The 25,909-nt window shown below is 39.2% G+C and overlaps 1 protein-coding gene across 1 annotated transcript in view; it reads right to left on the bottom strand.

Moving 5' to 3' along the window:
• The window catches only part of LOC106946450 (1-phosphatidylinositol 4,5-bisphosphate phosphodiesterase beta-1), a 125,364-nt gene that overhangs the window by 24,429 nt on the left and 75,026 nt on the right, over positions 1-25,909 (bottom strand). The window contains exons 10-31 of the mRNA XM_015030769.1: positions 22,781-22,927; positions 21,586-21,743; positions 18,082-18,164; positions 17,746-17,830; positions 12,115-12,289; positions 11,020-11,106; positions 10,549-10,619; positions 8,740-8,836; positions 8,357-8,441; positions 7,484-7,608; positions 7,223-7,377; positions 6,861-7,025; positions 6,143-6,242; positions 5,839-5,943; positions 5,631-5,746; positions 3,369-3,507; positions 3,235-3,288; positions 2,832-3,051; positions 2,042-2,210; positions 797-873; positions 615-704; positions 456-513 (exon numbers count right to left, since the gene is read on the bottom strand). Of these exons, the coding sequence (XP_014886255.1) occupies positions 456-513; positions 615-704; positions 797-873; positions 2,042-2,210; positions 2,832-3,051; positions 3,235-3,288; positions 3,369-3,507; positions 5,631-5,746; positions 5,839-5,943; positions 6,143-6,242; positions 6,861-7,025; positions 7,223-7,377; positions 7,484-7,608; positions 8,357-8,441; positions 8,740-8,836; positions 10,549-10,619; positions 11,020-11,106; positions 12,115-12,289; positions 17,746-17,830; positions 18,082-18,164; positions 21,586-21,743; positions 22,781-22,927 (2,561 nt within the window). The remainder of the gene's footprint in view (positions 1-455; positions 514-614; positions 705-796; positions 874-2,041; positions 2,211-2,831; positions 3,052-3,234; positions 3,289-3,368; positions 3,508-5,630; positions 5,747-5,838; positions 5,944-6,142; positions 6,243-6,860; positions 7,026-7,222; positions 7,378-7,483; positions 7,609-8,356; positions 8,442-8,739; positions 8,837-10,548; positions 10,620-11,019; positions 11,107-12,114; positions 12,290-17,745; positions 17,831-18,081; positions 18,165-21,585; positions 21,744-22,780; positions 22,928-25,909) is intronic.

Genomic DNA, 25,909 nt, shown 5'->3' with positions numbered 1-25,909 from the left:
AAATGCAAAAACACAGTTTTAGATTTTTTTCCTCAAGTATTTTTCAAAAATTAAACATTCTGAAAAAAAAAAAAAAAAAAAAAAAAAAAATCTGTAAAGTGTGGCATAAATTTGTATTCAGCCTCTTTATTCAATACTTTGTATAACCACCTTTTTCAGCAATTATAATTACAGTTTTTGGGTAATCTACCAACTTTGCACATCTAGATTCTGAAATCTTGGCCATTTTTGTTTGGAAAAAGCTTCAGCTCAGTCACACTGGACAAACATGATCTGGGAAAATCGCTATTTAAGTCTTGCCCAAGATTCTCCACTGGATTCACATTTGGGCTTTGAATGAGGCATTCTAACACACATATGCACACTAAACCATTTCCATGTTGAAAGATAAATGAATGAATAAAAATGTGAATCAGAAATAACTGGAGGATATTGACTGTAACATGCCTGCTTACCCGTTTAATGTACTGCACCACCTCGTTGACAAAAGATCTGTTGATCTCTAACTTCTCTCTGTAGGGGACAAAAGATTTATTAACACATTTAGTCTACAGCGACACCTAGTGGTCAATAAATGATTACATCCCGTTTTAAAAAAACGTCGAAAAACGTACTCTTCTGTTAAATTCTTGTCTTTGGCTTTCGCCTCGTTGATCTTCTCTTGCCTTTTCTTGTCCATTTTCTTTTTCAGATCCTTCTTCTCTCTGTCGGTGTTGGAATACAGTCGAGAGACGTAAAAAAGCGAAAGGGGTTGCTCTGTATTTGCTTAAGCACGAGTGATAAACCCCAATCTTACTTTTCACAGATGTCTTTGATCTTTTTAAGCTGAGCGCTCTGGCACTCCTCTGCTATAGTCGTCAGCTTCTCGACCAGCTGGGGACAAACAAACACATCCATTCTGCGACACTAAGAAAGCGCCAAAACATCAGATTTGATTCTTTCAGATGAAGCTGCACATGTTGCGTTTCTGATTATAATCAAGCAGCAGAACAAGTAAACAACTGCTGTTAGACTTGTTGCTCATCCTCTTCACTTGGCATAACCGTTCCTGTCAAACACCTCAGCTGTGTTCACCGCACAGATGCACCGGACCTGAACACATTCGGTTTTCCACATCATCCAACAGAACACGAGCAGAAGCAGCAAAGTGATGTCTGTCAAACCCTTCAGGGGGATGACCTGGAGCTGATTGCAGCGTTCGTTTATTCACTTGTCTGTGCTTGCTTTTTCCAAAGCTTCGGGACAGCAGGAGGCTGTCAGCACATCGTCCGTCGACGGCAAGTCAGGACAGGATGCGGTCTGAGTGTGGCGCATCTGTTTATGCCAAAGAAAGTAGCAGCATGTTCGTGTTCACACTCTGCATGTCATTGTTATGTGGGAGCAACGACTTAAAAACGCTGCTATTATCCACCTTAAGAGACATGAGAACATATTGGTATGTGTTTTATATATGGTTTTGTTTTAATCTACAACAGCCTGATGAGAAAAGCCACCAAGCTGATCATTTTACACAAGTTTAGATGCTTCTTACAATGTCTATGGTTGAAGAGCGGCCTAACAAGATGGAGTTGTAGCCCAGGTCTTTATGTGGAACTACAGCTGAAATCTCCTTAAAACTCATGAAGAACTTTAGCTTTGTAACATTAAGGCTTCTTGTATCCGTGATGCTTGTGTAACTTTTTCTACGTTATATTGTTTTTTATCACTCATCTTTCCATTACTATTCTTTCTTACGGGACTAGAATGATCTTTTGAGGCTTATCTTTCTCATACAGGGTGTTAATGACTTTGCTGTAACAAAGCAGTCTTTGTTATGAAAACTCCAACAATTCTGGGTTTGATTAGACATAATCATTAAACACAAAAGGAATAAATACTTAGAAAATATTACTCTGTGTTTAATCTATCATGTTCGCCTTTTGAACTGAATTACTGGAATAAAGTACTCTTACATAATATTCAGATTTGCTGAGATGTACTTGTATGTGTGTGTGTGTGTGTGTGTGTGTGTGTGTGTGTGTGTGTTCTGCGGGGTGCGTACCTGTTTTATGTGTTCTCGTTTCAGGTATTTCTCGCTGTAGTATTGCTCTTGGCGGAGTTTAAGCAGCTGCTGCTGTTGCTGCTCCTTCAGCTCTGCCAGTTTCTGGCCGCACTCCTGGTCCAGCTCACACAGTTCTTGGTCCAGAGTCGACAGGGAGTTTTCAGACCGACTTTGGGACAAACATAAAACAGAGTGAGACACATAAACAGACTCTAATTAGAGCCCCTGCAAAAATCCTTCAAGGGGGGATTTTATTGGTAAAACTAGAGAGAGCAACTGAATGTATGCAAACATACAAAATCAAATTATTGATTTTGATTACAGTATTAGCAATATTAACAACAAAAAAGCCCAAATAGCTGCATTAGAAAAAGTCAAGAAAAATTGTATATTTCTTCTGGAAGTGCCTTAAAAAAACATTTATGAGAATAAACTGATTCAAACATTTATAAAACTGAAAAAAGTTCAAGGAAATAATATTTCGACATTATTTTTAATACACGCATTAAATACATGCATTAAAAATAATACAGTTTACCAGTTGTTTACTAAATGCATCACCTCTTTTTTATGCTGAGATCTTACAAATTATTGAATTGGGTAACAATTCAGAAAATAATTTCTTTAAATTAAAAACGTCCATCATTATGAACTTGAAGTCAAAGGTTAGAATGGGTCAGAAATTCAGCTATTGGACATTTAAATCAACTTGATCGTAACTTAATCAAGTTTACATGAATTCAGACAACAAAGCAACTAGGAAGTAAAGCAGAAGGAGCGCGTCACCTACCTTTTCTTACCGTCACGTTTGTGGCTCTTCTGCAGGGTGGAGCGTCGCCTCTGATGCTGGCTCTGCAGCTCAGAGACGCGGGCCGTTTGCTCCTTGATCAGCTCGCTTGTTTTGCGGTGGTGTTTTTTGACCAGCTCCTTCATCTCCTTGTACTGCTTCCGCTGCTCCCGGACAAACCCCTTCTGCTGCTTCAACTCCTCCACTGTCTGAGCCTCCAGCTCTGGAACACCGCCAGAACGGTGACGGTGAAAATAAAAGTAGAGATTATAATTTGTACGTTCGTGATGACGTTTTCGGAAGAGTCAAGGAAGGCTTACTTACACAAAAATAACAGGAATAGCATTGATTACAGATTTAAGCTGAGAAGTTACTCGTGAGCAGCGTAGATCGTTTTGTACCCTACCAGTGAGGACGCTCTGTATGATGTCTTCTGTCTTCACTGATGGTTTCAGTGAACCTGTTCCTCCAAGCACATTAAGTAAGTGGCAGAAGATCTGGACCTTCGATTATTTGCAAATGGCTGAGGAAGTCTCGTACCTGCAGACTGAGGCTGATGCCCAACAAGTGAAGGAGGTTTGGGGGCGATAATGGGAGTGTGACTCACTCCGTTCTCCGCAGGTACTACTGGCCTCTGGTCCACTGTAGATTCCGAGGGCGCATCACTTCCTGCCTCCACCTGTTCATCAAATTAAGCACAAACATGCAGATCCGCTTCATTTCAAAAGAGTCAACTGGTTTCAACAGAAAACTACGCACGGATAGCAGTGAACCTAAAAACAGCTTTAGAAATGTTTTATTTGTTTTTGGTGGGGTTTTGGGGCTAAAGTGAAATATTTATCTCCCTTTTTCTTTCTATCTTCAGAGTTCACTTGTTTACCAGTGCTGCATGGGCCAGTCTGTAAACATAGCGTTGGTAGCCCACTCTTAGCATTGCAGATGGTATCGAGTGCCAGCTGGTCTTACTTTCTTTCCTCACACTGAGAACGCTCGTACCACTTAAACTTTGATGCAAATCACTCAAGCCCGATCTTTGCTCTCTTTCTGTTCTCTCGCCACATTTATGCCCTCCCTTTCCACGCTCTAGATCATAAGGTCCCTGTTGCTATGGTCACAGCATGAAACAAGAAATCCTCTCGGGTAATCATATCAGCTGGCAAAGCAGATGAAAGAGGACCCTTAGGGACAGGCGTCCGTTGCGGTTCCCTTTGCTAATAACCTGGGTCCTGCCTCATCTCGCATGATAAATGTGTCTCCATTTTAATATTTTAAATTCTCACGTTTCTCTCAGAGATAATCCCCCTTTTTCTGTCTTTTCCCCATTGTTCTGCTTCTGCAGCTTTAAAATTTCAGAGCTTGAGCTTTAAACTACAAAGGCAGATGTTACAAAGCTGCACATATTTCTACAGTCCTGAGATACATGGTGAAACAAAGAAGCAAATCTAGTTGAATAAGTCACTTGCTATGTGCGAGCTATGCTAACACAGAATTTGCACATGAGCAGCAGCCTCAACAATCCCTGGCTGCTTATCCCCATTATGTCAGTTCAAACAAACTACATCTACACACCGATTGCCACTTGTTTCTACCTGCACGTTATGCTAAGCGCCTGATTTAATAGTTACCACTTTTAGTTTAGTTCTAGAATACAGAGACACGTCTTCGGTTCAGCTGGACAAATGAACACATTTTGTCAAATGTGCACATCTAAAGTGTTTTGAAACTACTCATCACATGAGGTTATTTGACACAAACAATCAAGGGATCCACTAATAACACCAGAATTCATTATACGTACAACTTAAATTACACTTAAATTCAGGTTTAAAGTTTTAAACTAGATGATCTTGTAAGATTTTATATAAAAATCACAACAACGCTGCTGCACAGCTGGGTAAAGTTCAATTTATCATGGATGGCCTGGAATTAAAGTGGGGCAGACAGCCGGCTGATAGTATCCGTAGGTATTTGTGGCAGGAATAAGATTAAGATTAATTAATCTATTCTTTCATTACATTGTTTAGAACAGCTTAAACTCTCCTGGTGATAATAAAACACTTCCTACATCATTTCGATCTAAACTGCATCTTAACAGTGCTTATTTGAAGAGGAAATCCGTTCTCTCTATAGCAAATTTCCAAAACTGTGCTATTTGCAGAGGGAGAGATAAATATTACTTTGTAGCAGACTCGAGTTCCCAACAAGATCAAAGTACTCCTCAAAGACTGTGAGAATAAAACCTCTGTGGGAATCTTGATCAGGATGGCAAGGATGTGAATGACAATATTTAAGTCAGTCTTAAATATAAAAGAATAGAGATTGTGTTTGAGGGTTTTTATCTGACCCTCAATTAAAATCATACAGAAAAGAATTTAGAAAATTTACTTTAACGTGTGACCAGTGACCAGCTTCACTCTGAGCTGTTTGCTATGCATATACAAAATTTCAAAAGAAGTTTAGAAAGCTAAAGCGTCACCTAAATGTTTCCTGTGCATCCTAAATTTATTATGAGGACGGTGGATTAGAGCGTTAACAGCGTCACCTGGAAGAAAACATTTGAAGTACCTCTATATATTTTATCAAGCTAAAATTTAGCATATAAAGGTTGGATGTCATGTGAACTGTCTAACAAGTGAAAAACACAACTTTATATCTCCTTTCTTGCTTATCTCAAATTGTTATCAAAATAGTCAATTGCATAAAAACCTACATAAATCCCAAAATATCAATTAGACATTTATGTAAAATGAGTTATACTTGAGGTAAAGCGTTTTTTTTTTTTTTTTTTTAATATTCACGTACCTCTTTGTCACCCTCCTCTTCTCCTCCTTCCTCTAAGGTGAGAGCAGCCAGCTGATTGGCTCTCTGCTCCATCAGGTTGACATAGCGGATGGGATTGGACAAGGCTTCAATGACGTCTAAGGGGCGGGGAGAAAAAAAAAAAAAAAACATTTGGTACTCCCAGATGACAAAACAGGATTTCTATTTCCTTTCTCTCCCAATGACTTACCTGCAAACGTGTCTGGGACGTAGTCCTTCACTTCAACGTAAACAAAGAGGGCGGGCAGCATCAGCGACTGGTTCTTCTCGTTCCTTAGACTGATATATCGATAACCTGAAACACAAATGAGAGATGTTACATTTCTGCAAAGGAAGAAAATGATGTGCTTTAATGTCTTGTGCATTCACATTTTAAAATGTAATATTCTTACGCATGTTAATATGTAATGTTTACTTTTTAAAGAAAAACAAAAAAAACATAGCAGCATTTAATATGGTTTGAAATTACATTGAGAAGAAATGAGTTTTGTCACCTGGACGGATGGCTGAAACAGGCATGATGCGGTGGCCAATAAACTTTCCTCCTTCTTCAAACACTGCTATCCTCAGTGAAGCCAGTGTAGGAAGGACGACCTAAACATAACAGCATATACAGCGTCAGATGACATCATAGGAATAATAAAAGGTGATTTTTTTAAATTTTTTTATAATGTTCTAGTCCAGTTTATATTAAGATCCAGCTCATAATCTGGTTTTTAACTGTTTACTTTGATGCATTTGCCAGTATTTCCAAGCAGAAAGCACTGTACTGTGCTAAATTAAATGATTTCCCCAAACAAAAAATATGCTATTCTGGGATATTTTAAATGACCCTCTAAAAGTACACATTATAGGAGTGAAAAAAAAAAGATAAAAGATAAAACTGAGTTGTAAAGGTGATGATGAAGAGCTTTATGAAAGAAGTCTTACCAAATACGTGTATGGTACTTAGAACATTTCAGTAAATAAATACATAAATAAAAATAATAATAATAAAAAAGAGTATTATTAAGCATTATTAAGCACAATCTATTATTTAGCATTGCATATTAATAAGACCCAATTCAGTTCCATACACTCATCGTATTTTACATCAAGGTATCTATAATTTTATCCTTGAGTAAATTTGTACTTTGTGATTTTGTACATGTCAGGAAAATCAACTTTATTAAATTTCTTACACATAAAGTTAAATTTTAACACAAAGTTCACCTTTTTGAAAACAATGGCCTCTTCTTCCCAGAGAGGGTTGATGGCATTGCCCTGAGATGTCTTGGTCTTGAACGCTTTCCTCTTGGTGTCCACTGGCAGGCCAAACATGTCGATCTCCACGTATGTGCCTACTTTCTTATCGGTCAGGAACTGACCTGAGACGATCTGCAATAAATAAATGAAAATGAAGTCACTGCGTGACTGAGCGAAGGACATTCTGGTTTTCATTGAACCCTGACCCGATTTCGAGTGACACACGCTTTGACAAATAAAACGCCCTCTGCCACATGCTATTCTAGCAGGTAAGCATACACAGACAAACCTACAGAGGCTGAATGGGATCAATATGAACATACACACACCTTGACAGACAGCGTGTTGGCGACTATCCCGTCTACTGTGCTCTCAGTAAAAGGATCGAAGTGTTTATCCGGCCGTCTCATGAACTCTGGTTTCAGTCTGTAGCCACATTTCCCATTGTACTCGTACATGCCCAGGTTCAGCTGCATCGATAAGTCTGAGGACGACAGACAGGATTTATTTATTTTTTTCTGCACGCTGTAGACGAATAAAGCTTTTAGCCAATTAGATTTATTAAAAAAGATGTTGCCGTCTTCCCCCACCGATAGTTTGGAAGTTGAGAGCCACCAGCTGACAGCCGGCGTTCCAGAAGAGCTGCGGATTGTAGTTGGATGAATCTACTCGAGTACCTTTAGGGTAGATCCTGCTCAGCTGCAGCTTGTTGTATCTGAGCACAGTCGGTTAAGTAAAGAACAGCTGCATGTAAGTGCACAGCTTAGTCATCAAACTACAAAGCACTCCACTTTGAATTGTAGGAATAAGTTAAAATAATAATAAATGAGGAGGAATCCCATCAAAGTCCTCAGCTTCACCTCAAAACAACAACTAGACCTTTAAAACCTAGATCCCAAAACCTCATCCGAATGCCAAGTCTCTGTGATGGCTTCAATGTAAACTGCGTAAAAAGATTTTGGACTGTGAGACACAAATTTAACCACACACTTGTTCATATCTGGAAACGGCACGTGGTCAAAGAGACATATGTTCACATAACAGTGAGGTATGTAGATATTTGAGCCTATATGTGTCATTTTGATCTTCTTTAAAGTGAATCCAAAATCAGACTTCTGCACCCAGTTTGTATTTAAAAATAATTAAAGTTGTATTTTGCATCATCGGCGCTCTCCAAAAAGAACTGCTAAAGTGAATAATTCAAAAGCTAAATGATTATGACTATCGCGTCACAGATGTACACATGACCTAAACTGTTGTTGTTGCTGCTGGTGATGTCACTGTTGCTGTTATGGAGTGAAATCGCAAAACAGAATAAAAGGGAGATGAAAAAGCACAGAAGCAGAGCGAAGCTGGCCTCTATCTGCTTCAAGTCATTACCATCAGAGCGGAAACCAGACGAGCAAAACTACAAATGTTTTCCAGACGGTAAAAAGCAGAACGCTGTGCTTAAAGAAGGATACTCCACAAACTCGACTGGAGACTTTGTCAGTTGCTCCAAAGCTTTGGTCTCTACGAAGGAGGACATGTGGAAGCTCCGGTTGATCTCTGCAGGTCAACGTAGGGACATTAAATAAAGCAGCAGCTGTTTTTAAACGCAATTAACTTCTTATTGTGAGAATAGGCATTTAAACTGCATTATTTCCACACTTCTTACAAGAAACATTCATTTTTATGTAATTATCTTCTACTAAAGCAAAACATATCACTGTTTACAGTTATATAACACAGAATACACAAAAAGTTAACATGGGTGGTTTTTCTCAGTATGCCTAAATGAAGGCATACTGAGAAAATAGTTCCCATTTACTATTACACTTGTGAAATGTTGATGGATCTTGCTTACTTTTGGACATCTCGAAGCAGTAAAACTTGACAGGCTGGATGTAGATGACCAGGTTGGACATTTCCTCTGTGGCGAACGCCTCACTGCCTGCTGTGCCCTGTGCATGAACAGACACGACATCTTTAAGCTGTTCTCACACTCTTTCGTGTTTGCTAAGTATAACAGAATATTGAAAATGTTGTTTTTAGTGAATTATTCGCAAAGTTGGTCTGGCTGCCACATCAGCATGCTGAGGTGACAAGATCCTCATCGCTGCAGACAGAGCAGCTGCATAGTGTAGCGTTAGATTAAGTTGTGTTCTGATAAAAAGTATTTATAATCCAACTTTGCGGCAAAATTTTGGAAGTACTGTGTGTTAATTCTGAAGCAGTGGCGCTTATGTGTAGATATGGCATACTCTGGCTTAATGTTGGAGTGGTAGGAGGGCAACTCTTGAGTGCTGGAGAAGCATCCAGCTAAGGGAGTGTATGGTCACCATGGAAACACAAGGTATAAAGTAGTGTGACGAAGGTCAGGAAAAAATAGAAAAAAGCAAATCTGCTCTAAGCAACAGGGGACCAGGTGTTCACTTCAATTCAAATAGGTAAACAAAATAACACTCTTTATCAATGGGAGTTTAGCTTACATTGACTCAGTTTGCTGTCATTTTAAAGGATTGAAATCCAGCTAAACAGCATTTCTATCTAGGTAAACAGACAGTTTTAAAAGTACAGCTACACTGGTGTTCACCTGTACAACAGATTGAACTGGAAATAAAACAACCCCCCCCCCCAAATCGGCTTTATGGAGATATGGATGGTGAAACGGCAAAGGCAGTGGTTCAAAGAAAGTGCAGAATCCAATGAAAAGAAGGGTGGCTTTGAGTTAGGGACCCCTCTGAAGCCCCCAAAGCTGTTAGCAGAAAATTGCTCAGATACTTCTTCAAGTCCAGTGGGGTAAAGACCAATAGAGAAGGTCACTGTTGCACACTGCCATAACCTTCAACAAAGCCTCTGCGACAGAAGAGGAGACCCTGATGCTGAAATGCATCGCCTCCCTGCTTTGGACACCATCTTTTATTTGCTTTTCCTTTTGGTTAACAATAACCTGCACAAATCTTTTTCCACTTTGGAATTATTGAAGTATTTTTCAATCTCAGTTTGAAGTGTCTTTTAAATACAACAATGACTGATTAAACCTATTCAAACAATTATAAATCATTAGCACTATTTAAAAACTGATACAATGGCTTGTAGAAAGATTTACACTCCTTGAAACTTTTCATGTTCAGTCACATCCCGACCATACATATTTACATCCTGGTAAATATTCTTGACATTTTGTAGCTGAATGTAAATTAGAGCAAACATTTTTAGAAATTAAAATCTGAAAAGTTTGGCAATGCTATGCATCTAGCCGATAACCTCAATAAAATTCAGTACAAATAAAATAGTAAGTAACTAAATAGAAGCTACATGTGTATAATTAAGTCTCTATGACAATGCAGGAACAGTATCATGAAGTTTTTATTTAAGATAGAGTTAGATTATAAAACATCTACATGCAAAACAAAGTGTGTTGCAGAAAATCAACACTGCACACAGTTTCATCCAGATACTTGAAAAAAAATAAATTCATTACTTTCATCTCAATGAAAGTAGCTTGAGCTTGAGCTGTTTAGCAAAGAAGAATGAGCAGAAGTGTTCCTCCATCAAAGTGCAAAGATGTAGAAACGTCACCTCGAAGAGCCGGTTGTGATTCAGTTGGAGATGAACGCAAAAAGTCAGAACAATTTTAAGATTTTTATTTGTGACGTCCCCCCATACACACCTCATCCATGGAGCCCTTTTTACAGTCATCATCGTCGTCATCCTCATCGTCGCTTTCGGCCTCCACCTCACCTAAAACACGAGTTACCGTTAAATTAAAATGAATTGCTTAAGTTTGTTTGACATTTCCACAAAGACGAGGCAAATGCCTCACTGACCTTTTTAAGTATTGATCATGTTTTCATAGCTTTATTTAGTAAGAAGTTCTATCCATTAACCTTAAAATAACAAGGCGAGTCTTCCACCAAGAAGCTGTAACTGATGGAGCTCAGTGACAGATATTTATTTTAATATTAAGCTGAAACTCACCCAGCCTCTCTGCATGCACAATGAGAGACCGACTCGGTATCTTCATCCATATCTTAGCTCACACTGACACAGGAAATTATGTGCAAGACAATGATCAAAGTGACCTACAGCTCCTGCCTAATGAGGACCACACAAATGATTTTAAGCTTAGGTCATCACTCACCAATAGACTTCCTGCCATGTGGTCTCAGGTTGAGCTCAGCGCCGTCAGAGGGTTGTGACGAATCGGCCATCTCTTCTTTAGTTGAACCTTTGGAGAAAAAAAAACAAACAAACAAAAAAAAAAAACAATTTTCATTTTTGTTGCTGTTTTTTCAAACTCCATTTACTATTTCCACTTTATTTTTGATTCACTTGCTAAAATAGATAAAAACTGAGTTCTATTATTCTTTCAATGCCACTACACAGATAAAAATATTTGTAGTCTTTACAGATTCACCTAATTATTGCTTCTGAATGTACTGGTTAAAATGATTTGGGATTAGGCGCTGAGGTGCCACAGGAGTAAAGCACAACCCATGTGTGGAAAGTCCTCAATGTGGCCATCACAGGTTCGAGTCCTGGATGACCCTTGATGACCTTTGTCGCATATCTTACCCCTCCCTCATTATCCACTTTCCTGTCTGACCACTCTCAAATAAAGACTCAATATTAAAAAAAAAAAAAAAAAAAAAAAAAAAAAAAAAAAGATTTGGTGCTGTCATACTCATGTTCTATCACTAGGGGGCAGTGTGTGTGCAAGAAATACAGCATGAATTCTAGGAATAAGAGGTGGACTTTACAACAAGGCACACGCACACAAATAAACACACACACACATTTGAAAGACCAAATAAAATGTGCGGCACACTACAGCCTGGCTGTTAACAGATCTGAGAAAACTCAAGCCAGGGAGCAGCTGTGATACAGTTACAACATAATGCACACAGAGCTGCACGCACACACACACGCACACACACACACCGACAAGTTGACGGCTGCCACTGGCTAGTATTTAAGGAGCCCCAGAAGGTGTGTGCAGCAGCCAATAATATTCTGGACTGATGGAAAGAGCCATAAAAATGATAAAATGCAGAACAACAGTAGGGTTTTGCTTCGCTGCTTCAGTCTCTGGGCGCCAGAGAAGTTTTGGTCCACAGCACATTTTGAGCCAGATGGTTACATTTTACATCATAAAACATATGCAACGGTGTCTCTTGCCAAGATCTTTTTTTTGTGATAATCTGAAAGCGTGTGTGCGATATCAGGTGTGCCGTACCTGCGCTGGGGGAGGACGGCTCACATACGCTGGAGGAATCACTGTAAGTGTTGGAAACCTGTTCAGAGAGCTTTTTCTTGGTGCTTCCTTCGGCTTTCTGATGTTTCTTTTTATTCTTCACCAGGATCTTCCCCAACAGCTCCATGGGGCTGGGAAGTGGGACTCCAGCGTCAAGCTGAAAGGAGCGGAGACGAAGATGGAGAGACAGAGAGATAACTGTGAAAACGGAGGAATGTGTTTCAGTTCAGAATGCCTAAAAATCGCAGTGAAAACCTGAAAACGTAAACAAAGTGCAAGAATCGCTTATGATGTCTTATTTGAGGTTGTTCAAAAATGTAAATTCATGTTAGTGAGAAGAAGAAAAAAAAGTTCTCTGGAGATCCTAAGAAGCTGTGCTGATCATTACAGATCAACACCTCAATCAGCGTCTTGGGAGGAAACTGAGCATTAAACCCAAACTCATAAGAGAGCGAGCCTGAAGTCGGCAGAGTTTTGAATTATTAATGGGATGCACTGCTTTAGGATCACTGTGTTTAGCCTTATCAATAATTCATTTCTTTAAAAAAAAGAAGTTTGCAGTAATGATGAGTACATGTACACATGCACAGCTGCAGTGTTAACAACTTATCAGTCATGAACATATTCTTGTTTCCTCTGTCTTTCTGAATGTTTACAAGAAAGGGGAGTTTAGTGATTCACGCAGCAGATTAAGACAAGATTTAACAGCCTAATAACCTACTTTCTACTCAAAACCTCTCTGCTGTTGTTGCAGGGAAATGATGCTAAACCGATTAGACATTCTGTTTGCATCGGCTTCAAATGGTTCTACTCACACCACTGGAAGATGCATTAAATCTTGACTCCAAGCAGAGGCAATAAAAACATACAAAAAAATATAACTTTATTGAAGTAAAGCTCAGCTGTAATCAGGTCAGCTTTCTCTGGAATCCCTAAACAGTTGTTTGTGCGCTTTACTGGACGGTTCTCTCCTATTGCCAGACACTTTTTGCTTTAAAACATCATAAGCTGCATCTCTTGAGCGACTGTTGCTTACTAGCTTTCACCTGTCACAACATGCCACAAATAATTGTTGCCACAGTCATGAAAAATGCTGTAATTACACTGTGTAGGATGAAATAAAATAAATATTTGGTTTTGGTTTTGCTGCTCTAGGTTACTGTTTTCCTGGCTGAAAAATTGGAATTAATACTTTCGCACAGGTTTGAACTTCTGCGGTTGCAGACTCTGCAAGTAACAATTTACATAAACCAATTAAAAAAGGGAATCTCACTGTACAGATTTGTTTGAAAATTGTAACACAAAGTGATATAAATTACAGAAAATGTAAAACCCAAATTCTTACTTTGGACAAATAAAGAAGGATTTTTAGGATGGAAATGGCAATCGAGTGAAATCATGGTTGGGTTTCCTTTTGCATGAATGACTGGATCATTGCAGTGTGGCGGTCAGGCTCTGGCTCTGCTGACGGGTTAAAGAAGCTCAGGTTGCTTTGATAGGAGCCTTAAGCTTGTCTGCATTGTTTGCATATCTTCCTCTCGAGAAAACCCCTTTCTTCGTGGGATTTAGTTCAGGAGAGTTTGTTGGCCAGTCAAGCATAGTGATACCATTCTCAACGAACCGGTTTATGGTACCTTTGGCAGTGTGGGCAGCTGGCAGGTCTTGCTCAAAAAATGAAATCAGTATTTTCATAAAGCTCATCAGCTTTTCCTGGTTGAACACCAGCAGATGACACGTCGCCACAAATCATCACCGACTGAGGAAACATTGCACTGGACCTTCAAGCAAAGTGAAATCTGGGCCCCTCTGCTCTTCTCCACTTAATTTGGACCTTGATTTCCAAATTAAGAGAAAAATTTATTGTAAAGAAGAACTTCGGACCACTCATCCAGAGTCTAATGCCGTCTCTAAGTGATTTAACACAGTGGATGCGACAGTCTGTGTTTGGTAACTCCTACAGCAGCGACTCCAGCAGCAGTCCATGCATCATGAATCCCCTTAAAGCTCTTGAATGGTATTTGATTTATGATTCTCCCAAGGATGTTATTATCTCTGAAGCTTCTGGACCATTTTTTTTTTACCCTACGTCAACATTCTATTGATGTACTCGGATACATCCTTAGCTGAACAACCAGCAAATCCCTTTTGAGGCTCACAATCTTAGTGGAGAGCGTCACAGACTGTCAGCAGAACAACTCTTAAGGCGCCATTCTTCCTGATTGTGAAGACTATATGACACATTTGTTCTGTATTTAAAGGCTTTTTAAAATTTGCCTTCTGTTGTATTCAGACTTTCTGAGAACCTGAATTTTGAATTTAAAATCTCTCTCTCTATGTAATGGCTCTATATAATAAACAGGTTACTTTCTGACCCGTATCACAAAAATAAAATTCAACTTTTAACAATAGTCGCTTATATTAATTTTTCACCTGGAGTTTAACCTTAATTTCATTTTTCTGACATAACCTTTATACTGAAAAACAAGTTCCATTTTAACTCTTATAACAAAACTAATGTCAGATTCTACCTTTATGTCGTTAGACTTTGTAGGGAAACAAATAATTCAATCAAAAGCCAGGTGATATACAATGTGACGAGTCAGACCAGTGGCAGTGATGGAGAGCTGACATTTCAGCTTGAAGCTGCGTCGTCTTCCTCTTCGGTGGGTGGAATATTGTTTTGCAGTCTTCTGTCTGCACTCGCTTCCACGTATTATCCTCAGTCCTGTCTGCTTTCTGCCTGAGTGCATCGCTGCTTGCCAATTCTGGTTTGTCAGCTGCTTCCACCAACAGGATTGAAAAGAACTTCAAGACAAACATTTCATTTCTAAAACAACGAGGTATATTTTTTGGTTATTGTGACGAAGATATCTGCACTTCACGACCTTCACGAGTATTGTAGCTAAAGTAATGAAGCACCATTGTTGTTTACTGAACAGATTGCTTATAGCTCCGGTGTAAAAAAACAACAAATAAATAAAACTAATAGACAGTGATGAATTTGTCGGAGTTCATTGAAAAGATGCAGAATTTCTTCTGAAAAGTGATTCAAATGTAAGTAATTTTCTCATGCGTATCTAAAAGCCTTTGTTATGTTAGATGCATCTACTAAAATACATTGTAAAATGAGATTGCTTGTTTTAAAAATATGCTAAATAATATATTTTGACATTGTGTCACATGTTCTTATCCAGAGTTTCAAAGGACTTGACAAGCTGCTGGGTAGCTTGCGCCACACTGAACATGGATAAGAGAAGGCAAAGCCGAGAGCTGTTTGAGCATGAAGCTGTTCTCCAAGTAGCTTCATGTTCGTGTGGCCTTAGCGGCTAATATAATTAAAATCTTTAAGATTCATGGAGCTATAGCCAATCTCCTAGAGTGGACCGAAGAGGAAATGCGACCCAGAATGATTACATGGATAGTGCGGATGATAGAAAAACCACACCACTAATGGCTCCATGGAGGAAGACCATGGAAATCTGACCCTAACAGGTTTCAACAACCCTCAGAAGAAAATGGATGGAAAATATAAATCTAAAGCAAAGTTTAATTTGTGTTAAATACTGAATAATCCACAAAGGATACAAATCAGCTTTAAGTTTTCAGCAGTACAGAGATAATTGTGCTTTTTTTTTCTCTCCTGCTTTTGTTCATCGTGGAAGGAAACCAACAAATTAGTCTGCATCCGTAAATGTCGTGAAAAAGATCTTTGCAAAGAGGAGATGAAGGAGGAACTTCAGTTCTACGAAATCTTAATCCTCTTTATCCTCACCCTTGGTTGAGCTGGAACCAATCTAGCTACATTACCCTATCTGACAGTGCGCCTACGGACTCAGAGCTCTTACTCTATTCGATATGCAGTATACATGGCTGCCTCATGCCAGAGGGGAGTGGTTGTCATTGCTCTCACCTTTCCCAGTTATTACAAGCTCAGTGGTAAAAAAATCTCATTCTTCAAAGGTACCTTCGCTCTCTGTTCCTCCGGCTCCGCCCTCGGTGTGCCTCTCGTTTTCTCCCTCCCCTTCACTTTCCCTCCTCTGCCACTCTATTCAAAAGGCTTCTCCCTGATAATACTTCAATGTCAAACCCTGTCAGAGGGCTGTAATTCTCAGATGGATGCGTCTTTGGCAGGCGGCAGGACTGGTGGAACTCCCTGCGTGTGTGAGATACTGCTGCCTCAGAGTGGTGGGAACTTTCGCTCCACCACGGTGTTATACCAACAGGGACAGCAATTTCCCCGCTGAAAAATGCGAAGGGGATAACTTCTGTGCTAAAGTGTGTGTGCTGCATGTGTGTGTGTGTGTTTTCAGGTTCGGAGAACGTGTGTGTGAGAGTTTGTACGACAAGTGTCTATATTTGCCTCGCGCGGGATGCCTGCGTCATCACACACACACAAAGACGTCTTTTGGGTGGAGGGGGTACTGGAGGGAGGGTTGAGCATTTGGCCACAAAGGGACAATGCAAGCTTTTCTCCTGTAGCCATGGCAACAGAGGAAAGGCTGATAAAGGGCTGCCAAGGAAAGCCATGTTGTGATTACAGCATAAAACACTTTCATTTAATCTTAAACGCCTGTCATTTCCAGTCTCAGTGATGGCACAGAGGTGATGCAGTCGAATTGGAGTGATTCTGCAATGAGTCATCTGAAGTTGGCGTCTGTGGCATGTAAACAGTCGCTGGTGTGTGTGTGAGCGAAAGAGACAGACGTTCTGGAGAGGCTATGAGAATTTGCAGTAATTTCTATATTTCTGCTTAAATAGATCGATCTACATGTAAACACCTGTTGCTTGAGTTCCTTTCACAATAATACTCATATTGCAAGCTCTCACCTTGATTACATGTAATACTTGGAATAACTGTTTATACTTATTTACATCTGTCACATTTCAACAACAAATATTAAAGGACTTTGCGGCGATTTTATTTATTATGCTAATGCAGAACAGCTCTTAATTATGAAGTGGAATTCAAGGAGATTGCATAAAAGGCTTCTGCGAACATTAATTTTCGATCTTTGCTGCAGATTCGCAATTAGATTTTATGTCTGAGCTTTGACTGGGCCATTGTTTTTATTTGTTATTGTATCATTTTTTAAATTTTCATTTGTACCTCTAAATGAAACTGGTCTTTTGCAACAAAATGTCCAGCAGGTACATCTGTGTGCGACTGTGGGGGTCAGAAACGTAATAGTTTGCTTTTGTTTATTTGCTGACTGGTATGTTTTTCATAAGCTAGAGGTAATCTGCATGGTTGAGTGAAACTTTGCTCTCATTTTATCTTGATCTAAAGTAATGTGTTAACGAAACCGAGTTGAAGGAGTTGAGAATCACTCTAGCAGGGATGCATTCAATCACCATTTCCATGTTTTCTTTCAGTTACTTTGAGTTGAAAACAGTCAGCTCTTACTTTTCACCTCAAAATGCCACCTTCTAAGAACCACATGCAGACACTCCTCTGGCTCCTGAGTGCACTCTTCCGTAGGTTAATACCTTCTGAACACTTCGCTGCATGCCATGTTTTATGTATCGGGGTGCGTGTTAAGAAGAAAAGGAGCTGCCGAAAGTGTGAATGTCAGAGTGAGAATGTGCACATGTTCGAGCATCCTGTGTACTCACAGGATATTTCTCCAGTGGTTCCATCAGTAATGCGTCTCCAAATATTGACCGGCAGTACTCTGCCATCTTCGCCTGCTGCTTTGGCCTGGGATTCATCCCACACACACACACACACACATGGAAACAAGCACAGAGAAACAATCATGATTTCTCTGCTAAATGTCAATACACTGAATATGTATGTTCCTTCCCTGACATCCTTTAGGAGATATTAAAGATAGAGCAACCAATCAAAACGTTCTCCTCATCCCGGTAACTGACAGCTGGCAAATGCTCTGCGCTCATCAAAAAGGTCAAAACTGGTAGGTGCCGACTCGAAGCAGATCGCCGACTTACGAGTCCACGTGGTTCTCGAAAGACAGGATGACAGGAAACGGCGAGGTCTTGAAGGCACACTCTGCAATCGCCTCGATCACTTCCTGAACACAAAAGAGGAAAAAAACAGCAATGTGTCAATTTACCCAGGTTTATATGTGACTTTATTTTAAAGCATTCTTGACAGTAAGATCAATACTGTAAAAGGGAATCAGTATCAATAAAATAATTTTAAATGCTGCACTGTTTTGATTTCCCGATCATTAATGCCTGTTTTATATGACTGATGAGGTTCTGTCACATTCAGAGGAACCAGGTCTGAAATCAGACTTCTGAACCACTGATCGTCTAAATCAATTACACCGTTGTTAACAACAGTGTCAGTTAAGCTAATGCCTTCATTTCCATTTGCACCACGTCTTTCAATAAAATCAGCAGCCTTCTTTATCTTTAGCTCTCCTCCATCTTTCTCGGCTCCCCTCTTTTTGCATTCCTCTTTAATTCCATTAGGCTCCTTCTCTTAGTCAAATTAGATTTGGATTTCCAGTATCAATCAATTCACCCATTTATTTATTTTTTCTTCCTCTTGACATCTACTCAATTCTTAAGAGTTTAAAGCTATATTTTTCCTCCTTTGAAGAATTGTTCCTTATTGTACTCTCCCCCTCTTAAGACCTTGATAAATTGCCCCCTGGCTCTTCTCTTTAGGACGATTCAGTGCATCTGTGTCTCATGCAATTTGCAGCATGCATGTCCCACTTTTTGTTTTTCTTCATTTTTTTATCCAACTCTGCCTTTCTTTGTCTACTCTTGACCCTTATAGTGTTTGTTTATGCTGTCAGTCTTTGAATACCAGCTGTATACGGCCAAATGGCAGAATAAACATTTCTTAAAAATAACATTAAGATATGGATTTACTGCATTTTCCCATTTAAAAGTGTTTTGGTCACATAGTTGGTATATTTGGAGTTGGGAGTATTTTACATTTTCAGATTCAGACAACTAGACTAAAACTAAGATTTCATGGATGTTGCCAAAAAAAAAGTGGCTTTACAAATAAGTGTTCAGAATTTACACTTCCACAAATCACAAAATGTGTTTTATTACTGCGTATTATTTCTAACAGAACGTATTTACTTAAATCTATATTTAAAGATATTCAAATAATACAACTAGACATCACAAAAATGTTTACAGATTCTTAAAATGTACAGAACTGTGAAAACGTATTTACTGTGTTAGAGATTTAATCAGATTTTTTTGTTGCACCTAAAAGATTCACATTATCAAATTATTTTTACTATCGGATGAAGTTAACTTGAGTAAATACAAAAAGACTTTTGAGGTGGCCTAGTTAAAGTGGCTAAAGATTAAAAACGTGTATTTGTTTAGGGAGGTGGGTCAATAACATTTTTAATAAATGAACACTGGATTTAATAGTTTTTTTTTATGAATAAATTCAACTGTCATTTTAAAACTGCCTTTATATTTCCAGTAATCCTCTATTCACACAAACTGTGCAGCGCCGCTCTCGCAGCAGGAGTAGTGCTTGAGGTGGAAAGAAAGAAATGCACGGACAAATTGTGTTCGAGTTTGGTACTTGTTGCTTGGAGACCAGAGGAAGTGGTGTGTTTTTAAGACTGCGGATTGATGCCGCATATATCTGTCAGATGGTCAAAGAAAAGCCTTGAGATTGCATTTACAGATGATGATGATGAGGAGGAGGAAGAGCAGCCTGCTGCCAGAAGGAAAGCAGGTTCATAAAATGTTCTGATTTAACAGAGTTTAGTGTCATTCAGAAGGGTCGTTGACACAAACGCTTCATTTTTCAGAATAAAGTAAAAAGGGATTTGAAAGCTGCAGAGCCTTGAACTGATCAGCTGATAGTGACCAGTCAGCAAACTGATATTTATTTACTCTGTCCACAGCTTACTTTCAGTCCACTTTCTCAGAAAGTCAAGTCAGTTCCTATAAAAGTTAATATTAATTTAATTAATAATGCAGGATTGTTTTGTTTAAAGAAATAACACTAAATAACAGGACCTGAACATACTGATCCTAACATGATGGAAAAACTGATGAGGTACAGCAGTAAGGATGAAGTTTGGACTATTTTACTTTTAGTTCAGTTGATTTTGATGTTTTTCTTATCACTCTGTGTGTGTACTTTCTCTGTGCACTTTGTAACATATGATTGTGAAATAGACATAAAACTCACCAATGGTATATCAGTAGTGGATGTCATAAAGAAGAGTCATTGTACAAATTTAAAAAGGTGTTTTCTTTGCTCTTCAGTTCATAATAATTAATCATTAAAAGACTGTGCATGCAAGCATGAAATAAGTAATTATTAGGGCCTCAAGCAGTGCTTAGAAACATACATGAGTCTGTAGTGAAAAGCACAGCAGGGGGGCTTCAGACTCAAAAGAACATGAATCATACAACTTCTTAGGAGGCACATTAGTGCAGAAGGCAAAGTTTGCTTGAACTTCTGTGAAGGCAGCATTAATAAGGAATGATAAAATGGGCTGCCTATGTTGCTGTTGCCCTTTTCTAGCAAAGCTCATTTAATGCTTTTCAGCACAAAACACAAAAAGCAAATGTTTTTCACAGCCGAGAACACAGTTTGATTTAAAAAAAAAAAAAAAAAGAAATTCACATTATGAATATGTTTCACAAAGCAACTCGGAATCAGACCAGTCCAACTCAACACATTTGTAGTCCTATAGCAAATATAAAATTGGACACAACTTGTATTTTCAAATCTCAATAATTGATCTGAATGGCATTGCAATAATTGATAATGCAGCACAGTAGTGCCCTGAAGTACAAGCTGAGGATGGAGGAGCTCTAAAAGGTTTCTCCATGTTAAAATGACACCATGATAAAAAAAAGTTTAACTCGTTTTTTATATATTTTTTTCAAATATCATAAGAATATTTTTCCTGTATAGATCAACAGAAAACAAATTTGTTGGATGGAAAATACTACAATAACTAAGTTACACTGATTTAACCTTAAAGCAAATTTTGGGGCTTCATAACACCAGCCATCAGTTATAGTCAATTTGACAAACAAGAAAGTCAGTATAGGATTTTGACCAGTTCTCATTAGATAAAGCTATTGTTTAAGCACAGAAACAATCTCACTGGATAAAGGTATGAGACAGGATAAGGGTGCAAAAATCCATAATGATATACAGTGGTGGATGCCAGCCTTTTTGTGGTTGCCACCAAAAAAAGGTCACAATCTAATGTTTCATTGGACGATCACCGAATTTCCCTTACAGCAATCATTGGATTGGTTGGGGTAAAATAAATTGGTAACGATGCTTGTTCCTATTTTCTTAGTTAAATCCAGGTGGTGACTCTGATTCCAGGTATTGTCAACTTAAACACAGAGTATCTTCTAGTAAAAAAGCGTTTAGGTAACCCAAACTGCACTGACGGGAACACATTTCAAAATCATCTTCTGCTCCTACCCCTGCATTAAAGGTTCCAGCTTTTTTTTGTTTTTTGTCCGTACCTTAAAAGAGATTTCAGTTGTCATTGTAAACCCATGAGTGATGACAGGCTCTTCCTCTGTGGTGCGTCCTTTCCAGCAATCCAGTTCAATACAGCGGCACCCAGACAGGAGGACCTGTTTGTACATCTCAACCGAGGAGTTTCCTGCGAGTTGGCCCGCTGCACAACACACACAAACACACACGAACACACACACTGGCTCATTAATCCTTTCAGTTCCTGGCAAGCAGTAAAAAACAGGGGGGAAAAAAAAAAAACAGTAGAAGTGTCTAATGCAGGCAAATCTCTTTAACATGTCGCCATTAGTGAAGCAATTATCACTTTGCATTAGCGGTTTGCTTTCCTGCAACATTAAAAGCAGCTATGTGAAAGCGAGAGGCTCTCACTTCGTTATGCTGATCTTTTCAGAAGCTTTTTTTTCCTCAATTGCTTTTTTTTTTGTTTTTTTTTTCTTTTTAGTTAATATCCTTTTAAAACCAGCAAGGGAGGTTTACCAAAACGTTATTGCGTTAGTCACTGTCAAACACATGATTAAGATGCCTCTGCAGCAGTGACACAAACCTGCCCTTTAAAGGTGCACCTCCATGCTCCCCACTTAAAAACGGCAAAACTTGTTTCGCTTTGAAAAGAAGTAAAGGAAGCTGTGTTCATGAGAAGAAAGCCAAACAGCCCCTGTTTGTTTTTCTCATTTCTCTATTTTGCAGCCTATGGGGTTGGGGCATTACAGCAATTCCATTTTTTTTTTCCACTGCTCGAGAGGTCTGATTCACTTGAAAGATTCAATGCACTTCGGTTTCCTCTCAGAATAGATTTGAATAGATGAATTCTAATATCCATTGAGGAGAAAATGGTGCCCCCCGTATTACAAACGCCTCCTGTGGCACGCTGCCAAGAAGCAGCTACTGTGACTACCAGTCGGCAGAAATATTTAACTCACGAATGACAATGAAAGGAGTCTCGGGCTATGACTTGATTGGATAACCTCTTGAGTGGTAACGCGGGGAAGGAAGGCTCTAGCTGCACCACCAGATTTGATTGACTGACCTGCGAGGTATAAAGCTGAACGTTCTCGCTCGCGGCACTTTAATTTTGCTTCTCAATGCATGACTGATCCGCTCATTTGTGGAGAAGAATAAAGGATGCACCTGCTGCAATTAGGCCGTCTTGCTTTCTGACTTGCGTCTCCGCGCACGTACCTGTGAGGTATGTGTTGTGTGAGGAGTTGATGAAATAGTGAGAGAGTGGAAAGGTCATGTCTTCACTCTGGTCCAGCTTCTCTGGGGGAATGATGCTGTTCTCTTCCCCGTTCAGATACCGGGCAAAGCCATCCATCGAGATCTGACCTGCATGAGAACAATACATTGGAAGTAGTCAGGGTGATGCATTTCATTCATTTTCTCTCTTTCGTCTAAATAACGTCATAGATCCCAGAGTACAAACTGTATACGTAAAATTTTAGAAAGTGATTTAGATTATAATATATTTAATGAATTTGCAAAGGAATTTACACTCTTTGAATTTTTATAAATTTGTCCCATAACCACCACAAACTGCACATGACGTAATCCAGGCCAAGTGGACTAAATCTACAGTGAGACATGAAAATGGTTGTACGAAGCACTGACACGCAAAGGGAGATTGGAAATCTCGTCACTCTGACAACCAAATTTAATTAGCTTTTTAATTCTCAATTGTCGCAAAAAATGTTGCAATAAAAACATTTTAAAAAGAAGAAAATCAAGTAGTATGAGTGATTTGGCAAGGAAATGCATCTATTCTTAGACAAGTTACCCAAAACGCCCAACTCATGCATTTTACTTCAACTTCTTTGGACTTTGAGCGGGCATTATTCTTAATTAGGAGAACATTCACCTGTTCAAATGTGTGAAATGGCCTATTTTTCTAGCCGTAGATCAGAGCACAAATGTATCTTTCTGTATTTCAAGCTCCACTGACTTAAACAAACATTATTACAGGTTGTAGGTAACACAAGGATCTGCCACAGAGAAACTCCCCCCCGACTCTGCTCTTTCATTGCTTTGAGTCACTGTCGACGACGTGATTCTTCATTGAGCTGAAGGAAGCACATAAAAGCGAATCTGAGATTAAGTGCAAACCAGCTGTTGTCATCCACTGGAAAGACGGTGATCTGCAGCTACATGACCACAAACTCCACACACAGAACCTGCACTGATTCAATGCCAAATTCAAAGCGACCGCTACGGCTAACATGCCTACTCCACCTACACACTCGCTCTCCCATAACGTTATTCCAACTATGCTAAGTAATGCGAGTTTGATGGGTGCAGCAGGTCCCTCTGGCCACTTTATGCTAATTAATGCGGTACCGCCCTCTGCAGAGTTGCTGAGCTAATTAACGCTGGCTGCTGTGCGTGACATCTAAGCTCGGTTGCACTGGGTGTCTCACTCCTCTGTCGACTGCAGGGATGTCTCTGTGCATGACTAAGGTCTGACCTGCGTCACACCGACAGTCCCAGTCAAAGGGTTTCTTCAGCTCTCAGGACATTTGTAGACCACAGGGTGGAAAAATATGTTAACATAGCTGGGACCACGTCTGTAGTAGAGTGAGACTCTACTGGGGTTACAGCAAAGGTGAGACTTAAAGGTGAAACTACACCTGGGTGGACAGGGATACTGCTATTAGACTGAAATAATGACTTGAAAGACTCATCTTTCAACATCTGAAAATGTGACAACGGGCCAGCGATGCTCTGTGAATGGATAATACTTTAAGAGTCTCCTCACATTATATTCAGCATTCTGATCGTAGCGTTAAAGTCAGCATAAACTGAAGAAGTACAAAATAATGAGAGGACTGAAAAGCTGAATGAAGGATACAAAATTCAAACGCATATTCATTAGTTTTAGATCATCTGCAATGAGCATACACATCTTTATACAATATCTTGCAAACATAGTCATCCCAGGATAATGGCAGTACAAATAAAGTGGTGAAAAGTGGAGGGCGTGTCCTTTGACCAGGGAAAACACCAGACAGCACAGTGATAAATCTGTAAAAATGCTTAAATGGGGTTAAGTTATAAAACAATATCCAAGCTTCGAATATGAGAACTGTTCGCTCCGTTCCCTAAAAATGGGAAGCAGCTGCAAATTTCCACATCTCAGTTGGGGAAGAGCAGTTTTGGTCAAAATGAGATCAAAACTGAATTTTTTACCTACATAGGAAATGTTCATATTAGCTAGTGCTTTTTGTCAGCTGTGACAGTGAAACTGGTCAGAGTTGATGGGAAGGTGGATGGAGGTAAATATGGATGGAGACTAAAATGACTTCATCTTCTGTAAACCAGATCACTTGGGTATGATTGTTTTGTTTTTTCTGTACTGCTTAAGTAATTCGATATTTTGTGTTTTATATGTTATCAACATCTTTTGTCCAACAGTTTAAACTCATTTCCTGGTCTGTTACTTTACTTAAAGCTAAATTCTGCTCCAGTAGTCGAACCTAGTTGAACCGTACTGGATATTAGCATGTCACTACCAAACTTAGGTATTACTCTTTCAACTGGACAACGACTCTAAACATTTAGTCAAAGCTACAAAGGAACACTTTAGATGAAAACACATTCATGTGTTGAAGTCCAGACCTAAATCAGAGTTGAGAATATTTGGTGTTGGCCTGCATTTATGACTAAGCTTTAGCCTGTTTGCTAAGTCTCTAGACGGCAAACATATTAGAGATGTATCCCAAAAATTTTAAGATTTGATTGCAGGTTCAAGAAAGTATTAACTCAGGGACTGAACACATGTGCATGCTGCACTTTTTGTTTGTTAAATGAAATATAGAAAGTCACGCATAATTTCCTTTCCACTTCTTAATAAACACTACTTTATGTTGGCGTTTTAAATAAAACCCATGTAAAATGTATTGCAATTTATAGTTAAAACATGCAAAATTTGAAAGAGCCGACAAGTTGTGAACACTTTAACAAGCCACTATATTAGCTTTAAATCCTAATGCTTATGACACTCACACACACACACGCATATATATATATATCTCACTGAATAAACAGCTTTAAAAATGCAAATGTCCTTAAGAGCGATAAAACCATGTGGACGAGCCCATGAAAGTGAATGTGAAGGTAACATGTGGAGTTCTGGACGCGTCTGCAGAGCAGATGGCAGCACTTCCTCCGGCTAGATAAATACTTCACAAGGGGAAATCTGTCACGAGGAAGGGGAAGGGCATGCTTCCAGAGAGCCCAGGACAGGATGAGCACACAGCCGCAATCAGAGTCGCTAGCTGGGCAATGAAGCTACAAATTCAAGTATAGTTAAAAAAA

The sequence above is a fragment of the Poecilia latipinna genome, unplaced genomic scaffold (assembly GCF_001443285.1).
Source record: "Poecilia latipinna isolate Pla-1442-1.1 unplaced genomic scaffold, P_latipinna-1.0 Scaffold191, whole genome shotgun sequence".
Classification (NCBI taxonomy): domain Eukaryota; kingdom Metazoa; phylum Chordata; class Actinopteri; order Cyprinodontiformes; family Poeciliidae; genus Poecilia; species Poecilia latipinna.
The sequence above is the reverse complement of the archived record's forward strand: the minus strand, read 5'-3'. Positions and strand labels throughout refer to the sequence as shown.